The sequence below is a fragment of the Nanorana parkeri genome, unplaced genomic scaffold, assembly GCF_000935625.1.
Source record: "Nanorana parkeri isolate BGI_ZX_2015 unplaced genomic scaffold, ASM93562v1 scaffold371, whole genome shotgun sequence".
NCBI lineage: Eukaryota > Metazoa > Chordata > Amphibia > Anura > Dicroglossidae > Nanorana > Nanorana parkeri.
Genome location: NW_017306639.1, coordinates 195,593 through 211,984, shown reverse-complemented (window position 1 = coordinate 211,984; position 16,392 = coordinate 195,593). Strand labels below are relative to the sequence as shown.

General features: G+C 48.2%; 1 protein-coding gene across 1 annotated transcript in view; it reads right to left on the bottom strand.

The window, feature by feature from the left end:
• PTPRF (protein tyrosine phosphatase, receptor type F) overlaps nt 1-16,392 on the bottom strand; it is a 276,943-nt gene that overhangs the window by 71,444 nt on the left and 189,107 nt on the right. Inside the window, exon 5 of the mRNA XM_018558965.1 lies at nt 1,312-1,500. Within this exon, the coding sequence (XP_018414467.1) occupies nt 1,312-1,500 (189 nt within the window). The remainder of the gene's footprint in view (nt 1-1,311; nt 1,501-16,392) is intronic.

Genomic DNA, 16,392 nt, shown 5'->3' with positions numbered 1-16,392 from the left:
TCAGTTACCCCCCCCCCCCCCCCTTTCTTCCCAGTATCAAGGTGTCGGCATCAGCTCAATAATCACGCCGACGTATTGTAATAAAAGTTTGTCAGAGAGACACAGAAGCGACGCGCCGACCTTTTCCCCGCGACTAAAAATAACAACGCCGAACGGGCACCAAGTGGGAGCCGTCGAGCTGAAGAATGAGATCGCCTAAAAGGACAAGAGACGCGGCGGCCGCCTCGGGTAACGAGCCGGAGATTTATTATCCGGACGCCGCGGCCCCGGGCTGCAAGCATGGGAGTGCAGTAACCGAGCCCACGGGTGAGGGGACCAGGGCTGGTATAGGGGTGGGGCCAAGCACGACAAGGTATCCTTAGAGTGTAAGCCCTCGGGGGCAGGGCCCTCCTTACCATCTTGTCTTTAATTGTATTGCAATTGTAATGTGTTGCTTATATTGTACTGCGCCGCGCCAGCTGTTGGCGCTATATACATTCTATATAATAATAATTAGAGGAGGGGTCAGAAATGCATCCGCCCCCGAGGACCTCGGCTCATTCACACTATGCATTACGACGTCTCTTATTTGCTACCTTTTGTTCCGTTAAATCCACTGAAAGCGTTTTGTTAAATCTGTTCAAAAAAATCCCATGTTGATCCTGCCACAAATCCCCTTCACTGATAACTTCCTCCCTGCCTGTGCTGCACTCTAACCAGTTACATTGTTACTACAGAACCCCTCCCCCTATGTTATGAAGAACAGGAGAAGAGCGGGGGGTTCCGTGATCCAATCCTGATAACAGTACAGCGAGTGAGCGTTGTCACCCTGGGACAGGAAGTGTGTCACTGGCAGGATCACTACACTCTGCTTTGGGTAGTAATTGGCCTTTAAAGGAGAACTAACCCCAAGATCAGCAATGTGACAATGATAAGGATACAATGTATATATCCCCGGTGATCCCCTCTACCCCTCGTGTCTCGGCTGCTGTGGATCACCAACTGGAATCTTATGTGTCACGGGGACCACAGAGGACAGGCCGCTGCACCTCGAATCCCACTTCCGCTATGTCCACCTCGTCCTGAACCACCCATTTATTGTACATTATAGAGACTGCAGCAGGAGGAATGAGACCAATTAGGGGCGGGGACACTAGAGAGGAGTTGAAGATAAGACTAGAAGGCTGGTGGTAGGCGGAGCCTCCAGCATCCTGTTTTGGGCTTCTTCACATGAAGTTATTACATATTACCATCGCGGTCTCATCGGACTTCTGTCCTTGTACGTCACCTGACTCTGACAAAGCCAACCAGCGCCCTCGCCATGCGCCATACCTGAGCGGAGCTGCTTGATCCTGCCATTGCTGGTGGCCGTGTCCACAGGAAGGAAGTCTTTGTACCAGGAGATCTCGGGGTCGGGGTTCCCGCTGGCTGCACACAGCATGGTGGCCGTACGGGTCCTCTCCACCACCTTCAGCTGGGGTCCCATGTCGATGGCGGGAAAGCCGTGCGGCAGCTGCTCCTCTGCAAGACACAAAGCGGAAGTCTGTTATACAAAACACAATTCCCATGTTATTCATAGACGGCAACATTGTATCACGCGTTTCGGGGACTCCGAGATATACCCAAAGAATGCGTCACAATCCAGGTTCAGAGGGCGCGCTACACATGTACACCCTAAGCTACACTCTACACACTGCGCTACACTTCTACACATTGCGCTACACATCTACACCCTAAGCTACACTCTACACACTGCACTATACATCTACACCCTGCGCCACACATCTACACCCTGCGCTACACATCTACACACTGCGCTACACTTCTACACATTGCGCTACACATCTACACCCTAAGCTACACTCTACACACTGCACTATACATCTACACCCTGCGCCACACATCTACACCCTGCGCTACACATCTACACACTGCGCTACACTTCTACACATTGCGCTACACATCTACACCCTAAGCTACACTCTACACACTGCACTATACATCTACACCCTGCGCCACACATCTACACCCTGCGCTACACATCTACACACTGCGCTACACTTCTACACATTGCGCTACACATCTACACCCTAAGCTACACTCTACACACTGCACTATACATCTACACCCTGCGCCACACATCTACACCCTGCGCTACACATCTACACACTGCGCTACACTTCTACACATTGCGCTACACATCTACACCCTAAGCTACACTCTACACACTGCACTATACATCTACACCCTGCGCCACACATCTACACCCTGCGCTACACATCTACACACCTACACACTGCGCTACACTCTACACATTGCGCTACAATATACACACTGCGCTACAATCTACACCCTGCGCTACAATCTACACCCTGCGCTACACATCTACACCCTGCGCTACAATCTACACCCTGCGCTACACATCTACACCCTGCGCTACAATCTACACCCTGCGCTACACATCTACACCCTGCGCTACAATCTACACCCTGCGCTACACATCTACACCCTGCGCTACAATCTACACCCTGCGCTACACATCTACACCCTGCGCTACAATCTACACCCTGCGCTACACTTCTACACATTGCGCTACACATCTACACACTGCGCTACACATCTACACACTGCGCTACACATCTACACACTGCGCTACACTTCTACACATTGCGCTACACATCTACACCCTAAGCTACACATCTACACCCTAAGCTACACATCTACATCCTAAGCTACACATCTACAGCCTGCGCTACACATCTACACACTGCGCTACACTTCTACACATTGCGCTACACATCTACACCCTAAGCTACACTCTACACACTGCGCTACACATCTACAGCCTGCGCTACACATCTACACACTGCGCTACACTTCTACACATTGCGCTACACATCTACACCCTAAGCTACACTCTACACACTGCACTATACATCTACACCCTGCGCCACACATCTACACCCTGCGCTACACATCTACACACCTACACACTGCGCTACACTCTACACATTGCGCTACACTCTACACACTGCGCTACACATCTACACCCTGCGCTACAATCTACACCCTGCGCTACACATCTACACCCTGCGCTACACATCTACACCCTGCGCTACAATCTACACCCTGCGCTACAATCTACACCCTGCGCTACACATCTACACACTGCTCTACACATCTACACACTGCTCTACACATCTACACACCGCGCTACACATCTACACACCGCGCTACACATCTACACACTGCGCTACACATCTACACACTGCGCTACACATCTACACACCACGCTACAATCTACAAAATGTGCTACACATCTACACCCTGCGCTACAATTTACACCCTGCGCTACACATCTACACACTGCGCTACAATCTACACATCTACACACTGCGCTACAATCTACACACCTACACACTGCGCTACAATCTACACACTGCGCTACAATCTACACACTGCGCTACAATCTACACACCTACACACTGCGCTACAATCTACACACCGCGCTACACATCTACACCCTGCACTACAATCTACATTTCTCACCCTGCTACAATCTACCCCTGCTCTATAGTATTCCGCTCTTCCCCTTTCTGCTACATAAAGGATGAGGGGAGGGGCAGAGGAGGCGTGCCAGCACTGACAGTAATTAGACACTCCCAGGAGAGGGCTGTGACATGCAAATGAGAGGGGGCAGGGCTAGAGAACTGACTCTTCCTGGCGTAGTCACGTTTTGTAGCGGGGTCACAGGCACTGTGCAAGGGAAGAATAAAACCAAACACGGCAAGTATTTCAATTACCCAATTTTCTGTTCTTTTACCTGCAATTTGTTTAGGTTGCTGCCGGGGACTCTTTAATGTGACCACCCACCCAATACAGATGAAGGAACTATCATAAAGTAAGATGCCGGCTGAGCTGCTGCCCATTATCATACAGCAACAATGCACGGAATGGGAGCCTGGTAACAGTGAGTGACGGCATGAAACCTCATCATTATATTGGCCGGAATAATAACATGAAGAAAAAAAAAATCCGCTCTTCCAATTTTTTTAAACTTTGTTTGAAGTTTCTGCGAATGTTGTCTCCAGGCCCTGGCTGGTCCCGGGGGAAAGGCCCTCGCCTGGAACAAGCGGCTGGGCGGCGGTTGAGAGGCACCGAATGTTGAGTTCATTACAAGGCATTGTCACTCCTAATTTGAATACACTCAATTGGCACAAAGAGTTGAAAGGCACAGCTGAGCTCCGATATGCAAAGCCATTGCCCCGCCGCACGCAAAACAAACGCCTGGCGAGGGAGCGGCTATAAATACACGCTTAGCCGCTGCGACACAGCCGCGGCGTTCAGCTTCTATTCAGGAAGGAGAAAGCCGCGGCCTGGGTGACGGGTAAATAAATAAAAATCAAAAAGGCAAAGATTTCTTTCCTCCCAATTAACGCTGAAAGTAGTCGAGAGGAGTGGGCGGGCTGCAACTGGTAAGCCGACGCCCCCTGCTGGGGGGAATAAACAAAAGCCCCCTCCATTCTCTCAAGGTGAAATAAAAAGAAAAACTGATTTAGAGGAAGAATTCTTCCGGGGTACGTCCGATCCCTCCTGGGGGGGGGGACGGCTTGGAACATTCAGCTATGAGGGCAAACATGACCAGCCAGCCTTTTCAAAGTGTCCTGCAGTGGGCATGATATATTCCAGGTCAGGGGTGGGCAACTCCGGCTCTCTAGCTGTTGTGGAACTACGAGTCCCATGAGGCATTGCAAGATTGACAGTTACAGGCGTGACTCCCAGAGGCAGAAGCATGCTGGGATTTGTAGTTAATGCACAGCTGGAGGGCCAGGATTGTTCCGGGTGTATCAATTCAAAAGGGCGTCCCCAGGTGTGGTGTCATCCAGTGCGGCTGCAGGGTGTCACCTGCTGGGATGTCATCACCAACGCGCAATGTCATTACATACAAGCGTGACATCATCATGCACACGGGTAATGACATCACGCACACTTGTTATCGGGTAACTAATCGGTTATGAAAATAATCGTTAGCTGCAGCCCCAATTCACATTCTTACAGTTTCCTTTTTAAAGCAGCCACAGCCTGAAGATTAAGGCCCGTCCCCTGCCAGCATGCAGCAGAGAAGGAAGCAGCGGTCTCTCTGCATCACGTCGGACTACAATATCAACTTTTGACAGAGTATCCCAAAAAAATATGAAACTAATGTTGCCTTTAGAGGAGAACTATGAGGGGGGGGGTTGCTTTTCACTCACCTCATAGTTCTAGCCGACCTGTGACAATGAGACTGTCACAGGTTGGCTCAGTAGATCGGGGGGTGAGGGAACACATACCAGCGTTTGCTCACCTCTCGATCCTGTCACTGCAGAGAGCCGTGACAGGGGAGGGACTGGATTCCCCCTCCGATCCTCCAGCGCTGACTGGAGGAACGGACGGGGCTAGGGGGCGGGTACAGCTGGATCTGCCTCTAGATAGGCAGAGCCAGCTGTCACTCACGCAGCTGGGCGGATCCAGACATAATTGTCGGGATCCGCCCCGGCTGCGGCGTCTCAGTATACCGCGAGCTGTTGCTCCCTATATACTGAGCTTTGGGTGAAGGGAGGACGCTAGTTTGTGTCCTCCCGTTAACCTTAGAAGAACTATGGGGAAAAGCCCTGACCCCCATAGTTCTCCTTTAAATACATTTTAAGCCATCCACTTGCAGCGCTGTGCCATCACTAACGCTGGTGAAAGCGCAGAGCGGTCAATCTAGCGTCTTCGTATTTCTATATGGTAAACACACTTTCTTCCTCTAAATGGGTAAAATTGTGCTCTCGGCACAGTCGGTGCACCAACAAATCTGTTACAGAGTGATTAGCCCAGTAACAGGGCCCGCGCAGCACTCTGCTGACATACGGACAAGCCGCAGCCCGCGGGCCTCGGGGCGAAGCCAGCGATCGTCTGCGAGGAGGTCATTAATCTTAAGCAGGTAGTTTTCTCTTTTTCTTTTTTTTTTGCACAGAGAAGAGAGACAGCTCGCTGAGTAATTAATGCTCCGCTGACCCGTCCTATTGATTAATCCCCGCACAAACACAGCTTGATGAGCCGAACGCAACATGGCAGATCGAAGACGCCCAGAACTCAAAGAGAGAGTTAAGCGCTCGCTCCTTAAATCAACACTCTAATGAACTCAAGGGCCGCAGGAGTTATAAAGCTCCGGTAAACAGCGTCGGGGGGTTGGCATTTAGCAGCCAATCAGAATCCGTCTCCTGATGGTCTCAGTTTATAAATTCTGACCGGCTGATCATCGCCACGCTTAGCTCCTTCTACTTTGAATTGGAGAAGTCAGATTGTACTTGCTCCTTACGCTGCCACATGACATCACCATTCTAACTAGAGGTGCAGCGAAATAAAATAAAAATGGTCAGGCCGAAACCGAAAATGTTTTTTTATTTTAATTTTTTTCCTCAGAGACACACAGAGCCCTCAGAGACACACAGAGCCCTCCGAGACACACAGAGTCCTCAGAGACACACAGAGCCCTCAGAGACACACAGAGTCCTCCCAGACACACAGAGCCCTCAGAGACACACAGAGCCCTCCGAGACACACAGAGCCCTCAGAGAACACAGAGTCCTCAATTATCTACAAACACTCAGCGATCACTGATCACCGACTGCTTGTACCCGCTCTCCATCCTGACAGCTGTCACAGGACGCTGAGCGAGCGGAGCAGGGGGGAGAGCTCCGCCTCCTGTGACAGCGCTGACTGTCTCCGCCCCCACACTGCTCTGCCGATCTGTGACAGGAGGCTGAGCGTTGTGGGAGGAGAGACGCCGGCCGCTCACAGCACTCTCCTCCAGCAGAGCTCGGCCGGCTGTCACAGTCTCTCTCCTCCCCGCTGGGACTAGTGCGCCACTGTGTCGGCAAAAAAATTGCACTTTCGGCATTTACCCAAAAGTGCTATTTTCGGCTATGTTTCGGCGGCCGATATATCGGCGCATCCCTAATTCTAACGTCAGATACTCCATTTCAAAAACAAGTTATTCAGCGAAAGATGTCCTTATTCGAGCCGGTTAGGATTCCGCCTGTTGTGTGGAAATAAACCTCCCAGAGCTTAGACGTCTCGTATCATCACATTGTTGCTAATTCTTTCTCATTTACATGTTTTAGTTTCTTTTTATTTGTAAACTATTTTCGGGAATGTTCATCTCAGATTGTTTGTTTGTTTTCAATATTTTTATTGAAGTTTTTAAGCACAAAATATTTTGAATTGAGTGTTTCTCCCCTCTGGGGGCTCATCGAAAAGCCAACATGATATGAACATGACAAAGAAAAGGAAAACGGGAACAATGACTTATTTTTTTAATTATGATTTTTTTTGGATACTGTTCTGGTTAAAGTTTACTTCTTTCTATGGAAGGAAATGTTTTTGCTTCGCTAGAAAGTGACTTAGACTGGTATCAGAAGTCTTCTCGGTTAAAGGATTTGTAACGTCCCGGCATCTCCTCTCCTGTTATGACATCAGCATTGTAATAGGAATACATAGTGGAGTCGTCTCTGATAATACAAGCAAAGCTTACATGAAGAAATCCCTTTTATATAGTGAGCGCCGCCTTCCGTCTGCCCATCACTTCCAGCAACTTCCTGGATTCCCAGTGTGCTTTGCGCCTCTTTCCCCGCTGCTTGATGTGATGCAATCTCCATTTCTCAGCACTACATCTCCCACCATGCATTGCTTCCAGCAAGCAATGATAATGTTACATTGTTCAGACGTTGAGTTAAAGTTCAGAAGGCGGGCTCTGAGAGTAGGGATGCAACGATACCGTTTTTTCAGGTGTCGAGTTTCCAGCAGAGCTCGGCCGGCTGTCACAGTCTCTCTCCTCCCCGCTGGGACTAGTGCGCCACTGTGTCGGCAAAAAAATTGCACTTTCGGCATTTACCCAAAAGTGCTATTTTCGGCTATGTTTCGGCGGCCGATATATCGGCGCATCCCTAATTCTAACGTCAGATACTCCATTTCAAAAACAAGTTATTCAGCGAAAGATGTCCTTATTCGAGCCGGTTAGGATTCCGCCTGTTGTGTGGAAATAAACCTCCCAGAGCTTAGACGTCTCGTATCATCACATTGTTGCTAATTCTTTCTCATTTACATGTTTTAGTTTCTTTTTATTTGTAAACTATTTTCGGGAATGTTCATCTCAGATTGTTTGTTTGTTTTCAATATTTTTATTGAAGTTTTTAAGCACAAAATATTTTGAATTGAGTGTTTCTCCCCTCTGGGGGCTCATCGAAAAGCCAACATGATATGAACATGACAAAGAAAAGGAAAACGGGAACAATGACTTATTTTTTTAATTATGATTTTTTTTGGATACTGTTCTGGTTAAAGTTTACTTCTTTCTATGGAAGGAAATGTTTTTGCTTCGCTAGAAAGTGACTTAGACTGGTATCAGAAGTCTTCTCGGTTAAAGGATTTGTAACGTCCCGGCATCTCCTCTCCTGTTATGACATCAGCATTGTAATAGGAATACATAGTGGAGTCGTCTCTGATAATACAAGCAAAGCTTACATGAAGAAATCCCTTTTATATAGTGAGCGCCGCCTTCCGTCTGCCCATCACTTCCAGCAACTTCCTGGATTCCCAGTGTGCTTTGCGCCTCTTTCCCCGCTGCTTGATGTGATGCAATCTCCATTTCTCAGCACTACATCTCCCACCATGCATTGCTTCCAGCAAGCAATGATAATGTTACATTGTTCAGACGTTGAGTTAAAGTTCAGAAGGCGGGCTCTGAGAGTAGGGATGCAACGATACCGTTTTTTCAGGTGTCGAGTACAGATGCTTTGCTTTCGGTACTCGTCGATACCGAGTACCGATACCTGTGCTTCTGCTGGCATGGAGCCGGCTTCCCGGGCAATCTGACTGCCTGAGAAGCTGGCTCCATGTTGTCTGTCGGGCTTAAATGTGCTTGGCCCGGGAAACCGGCTTCGCGGCCAATCAGGAAGGCTGGCGGTCAGTAATGAACTGTCTCCCAGCTTCCTGATTGGCTCGATGCTGATTGGCTGGAAAGCCGGCTTCCCAGTCAATCAGCATCGGGGCGGCTGCTCGGCCGCTTCGATGCTGATTGGCCAGGAAGTCGGCTTCACGGCCAATCAGGAAGCCGTGAGGCGGATCATTATTCGGCGCCCAGCTTCCTGATCGCACGGGAAGCTGGCTCCATGTTCCCCTACGGCACTGCCATCAGAGGAAACCTTCCTCTGACCGGAAGTTCCGGTATCGGGGAAAGGTATCGGAGAATTTGGGCGAGCACTTGCTCAAATACTCGGTATCGGCACCAATACTGATACTAGTTTCAGTATCGGTGCATCCCCATCTGTGAGAGCGGTGACACCAGGCTGAGTAAAATCGCATCACTGCATTGAGGACGTACATCCTATGAGCATCTTCAATAAGTTTACAAACTTCTAGATGGATCGGGTTATTAGGAGCGGGATAGAACTTGTGGAAATTCAATATAGAAATACAGATTTAGTTTTTGACCATAGATACCCTATAAAGTGACTCTTTCATGACAGAAGTATGAGGGCTGCCATTGCTAACCCCTATTTTGAAAATGCTAGTTGGCTGGCTTCAATACTTTTCAATCACAGACCCACAACAAGCAAAGTGTGGGCAATTCTAATCCCTAAATTCAATCCAGAACAGAGACTTAGAGAGCATCCTGGACGTGTCTATGTTCCTAGAAGACCCGGGGCACCCAGACTAGAGAGGGTTTGTGGTGTACAATGATAAAAAAGTGGGTAACATTGTTTCTCATGATTGGCCATGTATAATATTTCTTAAAACAATAGAAATGTTGAGGAAATTATGTAACACGAGAGTGATGTCCAGAATATACACATCATTGTTAATCAATGGTCTAATATGGCGGAGTGGAAAAGAAGTATGCATTGTGAGGTTCAGGTGAATGTAGGAACCGAGTACTTCATTCAAGATGATCTACCCAATATGATTCTAAAGAATTGTGAGGGGAAAAGGCAGTTACTGGTGGTAGTGAAAATGGATGACCAGAAAGAAAGACTCATACTTGGGTTGATGGCAAAAGGACAACTGGGGCTCTCAGTAGAAGACCTTGGGGCTCTCAGTAGAAGACCTTGGGGCTCTCAGTAGAAGACCTTGGGGCTCTCAGTAGAAGACCTGGGGCTCTCAGTAGAAGACCTGGGGCACGTGGCTTGGGTACCCGGCTCTAGCATTGCCCCTGGAAAGCAAGACAGCCAGGAGGCTAACATTCTCCAACTAGAAACAGGCAGTGGAAGCCCCCTTACTTTTCTCATGATGGAGTCACTTTAAGGTCACGGAGACTAGACGCCTTTAACAGTTTTAGATATAATTGTGGTTTGATTAGCTGATAGTAACTTGCAACACTAAGTCAATAATCCCCCCTCCCCCCCCCTTCACTAGGTTCTCCCTCTCTGAGAATTGTATCAGTCTTTATCCTGATCCTCAGCAAACAGAGACAGGAAGGGGACAGCTGAGTGACTCTCAGGAAAGTCTCTAGGTGGTAAACACTCCTGTAACCACAGTGGCGCCTCGAAGCCAACAAAGGATTTGGCCCATCTGCTGCAGAAGACAACAAAGTCCCATGGCCGCCCCATGTAGCCAGTGAGCGATGGCCATCATGGGATGCAGCCCGGACATGTAATCCTCAGACACATCATTTGTTTGAGCAGAGATTAGGAGTCTAAAGTCCACATCTCATAAACACAGGAGCCCCACAATTCCAACAGGAGGTCTCGTAGGTCTCATGGGGCAGCAGAACAAAGTAAAAAATCTGATTGTTGGCCCATCTGGAGGTCTAATCTGATGCAATGTGGGCTAATTGTATTCAAATGTAAACATATAGTTAAGACTAAATAATGACACGGGTCCACACCAAAGGAAATTAAGGATATTGGGTTCAGGAGGACAGGAGCAAAGTACAAGCACTGAATGAATATTATAAGGTAGGTGTGAGCAACCATGGCCATAAGTAGTCTGCCCCAAATTTGCTGCCTCAGTTCACCCCTCGGGCCCTTTAGGATTACAAAGGTTGCAATGGCTCTTTAATGCTCACAGAGACATCTTTGCACAATGTGTCATTTCCTAGATGAGTTCCTTTGAGCCCCGAAAACTTGGCATGAGACACACAGAGCCCTCCGAGACACACAGAGCCCTCAGAGACACACAGAGCCCTCAGAGACACACAGAGCCCTCCGAGACACACAGAGTCCTCAGAGACACACAGAGCCCTCAGAGACACACAGAGTCCTCCCAGACACACAGAGCCCTCAGAGACACACAGAGCCCTCCGAGACACACAGAGCCCTCAGAGAACACAGAGTCCTCAATTATCTACAAACACTCAGCGATCACTGATCACCGACTGCTTGTACCCGCTCTCCATCCTGACAGCTGTCACAGGACGCTGAGCGAGCGGAGCAGGGGGGAGAGCTCCGCCTCCTGTGACAGCGCTGACTGTCTCCGCCCCCACACTGCTCTGCCGATCTGTGACAGGAGGCTGAGCGTTGTGGGAGGAGAGACGCCGGCCGCTCACAGCACTCTCCTCCAGCAGAGCTCGGCCGGCTGTCACAGTCTCTCTCCTCCCCGCTGGGACTAGTGCGCCACTGTGTCGGCAAAAAAATTGCACTTTCGGCATTTACCCAAAAGTGCTATTTTCGGCTATGTTTCGGCGGCCGATATATCGGCGCATCCCTAATTCTAACGTCAGATACTCCATTTCAAAAACAAGTTATTCAGCGAAAGATGTCCTTATTCGAGCCGGTTAGGATTCCGCCTGTTGTGTGGAAATAAACCTCCCAGAGCTTAGACGTCTCGTATCATCACATTGTTGCTAATTCTTTCTCATTTACATGTTTTAGTTTCTTTTTATTTGTAAACTATTTTCGGGAATGTTCATCTCAGATTGTTTGTTTGTTTTCAATATTTTTATTGAAGTTTTTAAGCACAAAATATTTTGAATTGAGTGTTTCTCCCCTCTGGGGGCTCATCGAAAAGCCAACATGATATGAACATGACAAAGAAAAGGAAAACGGGAACAATGACTTATTTTTTTAATTATGATTTTTTTTGGATACTGTTCTGGTTAAAGTTTACTTCTTTCTATGGAAGGAAATGTTTTTGCTTCGCTAGAAAGTGACTTAGACTGGTATCAGAAGTCTTCTCGGTTAAAGGATTTGTAACGTCCCGGCATCTCCTCTCCTGTTATGACATCAGCATTGTAATAGGAATACATAGTGGAGTCGTCTCTGATAATACAAGCAAAGCTTACATGAAGAAATCCCTTTTATATAGTGAGCGCCGCCTTCCGTCTGCCCATCACTTCCAGCAACTTCCTGGATTCCCAGTGTGCTTTGCGCCTCTTTCCCCGCTGCTTGATGTGATGCAATCTCCATTTCTCAGCACTACATCTCCCACCATGCATTGCTTCCAGCAAGCAATGATAATGTTACATTGTTCAGACGTTGAGTTAAAGTTCAGAAGGCGGGCTCTGAGAGTAGGGATGCAACGATACCGTTTTTTCAGGTGTCGAGTACAGATGCTTTGCTTTCGGTACTCGTCGATACCGAGTACCGATACCTGTGCTTCTGCTGGCATGGAGCCGGCTTCCCGGGCAATCTGACTGCCTGAGAAGCTGGCTCCATGTTGTCTGTCGGGCTTAAATGTGCTTGGCCCGGGAAACCGGCTTCGCGGCCAATCAGGAAGGCTGGCGGTCAGTAATGAACTGTCTCCCAGCTTCCTGATTGGCTCGATGCTGATTGGCTGGAAAGCCGGCTTCCCAGTCAATCAGCATCGGGGCGGCTGCTCGGCCGCTTCGATGCTGATTGGCCAGGAAGTCGGCTTCACGGCCAATCAGGAAGCCGTGAGGCGGATCATTATTCGGCGCCCAGCTTCCTGATCGCACGGGAAGCTGGCTCCATGTTCCCCTACGGCACTGCCATCAGAGGAAACCTTCCTCTGACCGGAAGTTCCGGTATCGGGGAAAGGTATCGGAGAATTTGGGCGAGCACTTGCTCAAATACTCGGTATCGGCACCAATACTGATACTAGTTTCAGTATCGGTGCATCCCCATCTGTGAGAGCGGTGACACCAGGCTGAGTAAAATCGCATCACTGCATTGAGGACGTACATCCTATGAGCATCTTCAATAAGTTTACAAACTTCTAGATGGATCGGGTTATTAGGAGCGGGATAGAACTTGTGGAAATTCAATATAGAAATACAGATTTAGTTTTTGACCATAGATACCCTATAAAGTGACTCTTTCATGACAGAAGTATGAGGGCTGCCATTGCTAACCCCTATTTTGAAAATGCTAGTTGGCTGGCTTCAATACTTTTCAATCACAGACCCACAACAAGCAAAGTGTGGGCAATTCTAATCCCTAAATTCAATCCAGAACAGAGACTTAGAGAGCATCCTGGACGTGTCTATGTTCCTAGAAGACCCGGGGCACCCAGACTAGAGAGGGTTTGTGGTGTACAATGATAAAAAAGTGGGTAACATTGTTTCTCATGATTGGCCATGTATAATATTTCTTAAAACAATAGAAATGTTGAGGAAATTATGTAACACGAGAGTGATGTCCAGAATATACACATCATTGTTAATCAATGGTCTAATATGGCGGAGTGGAAAAGAAGTATGCATTGTGAGGTTCAGGTGAATGTAGGAACCGAGTACTTCATTCAAGATGATCTACCCAATATGATTCTAAAGAATTGTGAGGGGAAAAGGCAGTTACTGGTGGTAGTGAAAATGGATGACCAGAAAGAAAGACTCATACTTGGGTTGATGGCAAAAGGACAACTGGGGCTCTCAGTAGAAGACCTTGGGGCTCTCAGTAGAAGACCTTGGGGCTCTCAGTAGAAGACCTTGGGGCTCTCAGTAGAAGACCTTGGGGCTCTCAGTAGAAGACCTGGGGCTCTCAGTAGAAGACCTGGGGCACGTGGCTTGGGTACCCGGCTCTAGCATTGCCCCTGGAAAGCAAGACAGCCAGGAGGCTAACATTCTCCAACTAGAAACAGGCAGTGGAAGCCCCCTTACTTTTCTCATGATGGAGTCACTTTAAGGTCACGGAGACTAGACGCCTTTAACAGTTTTAGATATAATTGTGGTTTGATTAGCTGATAGTAACTTGCAACACTAAGTCAATAATCCCCCCTCCCCCCCCCTTCACTAGGTTCTCCCTCTCTGAGAATTGTATCAGTCTTTATCCTGATCCTCAGCAAACAGAGACAGGAAGGGGACAGCTGAGTGACTCTCAGGAAAGTCTCTAGGTGGTAAACACTCCTGTAACCACAGTGGCGCCTCGAAGCCAACAAAGGATTTGGCCCATCTGCTGCAGAAGACAACAAAGTCCCATGGCCGCCCCATGTAGCCAGTGAGCGATGGCCATCATGGGATGCAGCCCGGACATGTAATCCTCAGACACATCATTTGTTTGAGCAGAGATTAGGAGTCTAAAGTCCACATCTCATAAACACAGGAGCCCCACAATTCCAACAGGAGGTCTCGTAGGTCTCATGGGGCAGCAGAACAAAGTAAAAAATCTGATTGTTGGCCCATCTGGAGGTCTAATCTGATGCAATGTGGGCTAATTGTATTCAAATGTAAACATATAGTTAAGACTAAATAATGACACGGGTCCACACCAAAGGAAATTAAGGATATTGGGTTCAGGAGGACAGGAGCAAAGTACAAGCACTGAATGAATATTATAAGGTAGGTGTGAGCAACCATGGCCATAAGTAGTCTGCCCCAAATTTGCTGCCTCAGTTCACCCCTCGGGCCCTTTAGGATTACAAAGGTTGCAATGGCTCTTTAATGCTCACAGAGACATCTTTGCACAATGTGTCATTTCCTAGATGAGTTCCTTTGAGCCCCGAAAACTTGGCACTGTTACTTTTTGGCACTGCTGTTTCTGGTATGGAGACAGTATGCTGCAGATAGTGTAGTGCTAACGTCTGAATAAAGGATAAGCTTAGTGTGATGGTTTAGCAGTTGGGGGGTTCAGTTTAACTGTCCGGGTTAAGTATAAGGTTAGGAGTGTGGGACAGAGGTTCAGAATAAGTGCACACTTTAGGGTTAGAGTAAGGGTCACGTGTAATGGTCTGGGTTAAGGTGTTAAAGTGCATGTATACGTTCAGGAATTCTTTTAGGCTTTCAGTTAAGCATAGCCTGGGGAAGATTAACCAGTTGACATCCGCGGTGTTACACCCCCTTCTGATCGGCGGGCTATGGACCCGCCGATCGCCTATATGTGAAACACCCGGTAACGGGTGTGTGCATTTAGCGGGTCTTTTCTGCCCGTGCGTGCCCGCAGATGCTGCAGTGCCGTCCGTCTGTTTTTTTACTACGGGCGGACGGCAAGAGGTTAAGGGGGCTATTTATAAACAATTTGCAGAGCCAATCACCGTGCGAATCACAGTGAATGTACGTTCTGTGCGAATGGAGGCATATTTTTCTTTTAAAGACGAATGTGATGTAATTCTGGATTATGGCCACTAGATGGCACTGAGGAGCAAAATAAATAAATACCTATTTCCTATGCTCCTTAGTTCCATCTAGTGGCCATAATGTGGTATTTTCCAAACATTACATTCATTGAGCATGTTCATTTTTAACCTCGATTCGCACAGAAGGAACATTTGCAGAGCTTCGAAGGGCAAATGGCTCTGCAAATTGTTCATAAATAGACCCCTAAGTGTTAGGAGTTGCTTTGGAATCATGGACAAACCCTAAAAACGGTTGTAGAGAAGAACTTGTCGCACTCCTTACCGGAAATCCCAATCCTGGTGTTAGGATCCAGAGCGCCTCTAGGTGGCGCAGGAGCTGAGACCTGCAGCTCCAGTGCTCACCTGCGGGTGTTTCCCAGCTGCCAGTACTTAGCCATCACCTGGTGCTTCCTGGGAGGATATTTAAACCCTCCCTGCAGTCAGGATGATGGCTCAGTATCGTTTCCCGTTTCCTGAAACTTGAACCCTGAGTCCCCAGTTCCGGTGAACCCTGCTTTCCGTCCAGAGTCCTGTTACCAGTCCTGTACCCTGTTTGTGTCCCGAGCCCGGTTACCCATTTGCAGGCCTAGATACCTCTTGTTGCCATTACCTGCCTTTCCTCTTGTTGCCATTACCTGCCTTTCCTCTTGTTGCCATTACCTGCCTTTCCTCCTGTTGCCATTACCTGCCTTTCCTCCTGTTGCCATTACCTGCTAGTAGTCTGGTTGATGTTACTTATTTATGTTTGCTTTTGGGTGTTGTTTAGTTTGCTGTTGATTAAACTGTATATAAAACATTCTGCCCTGTCCGGTGTGGTCATAAGTGTTTGGTCTGCCTGTGTGGGTACCTGCGCAGGTGTGGGGTCACCTGTGCCGGTATCCC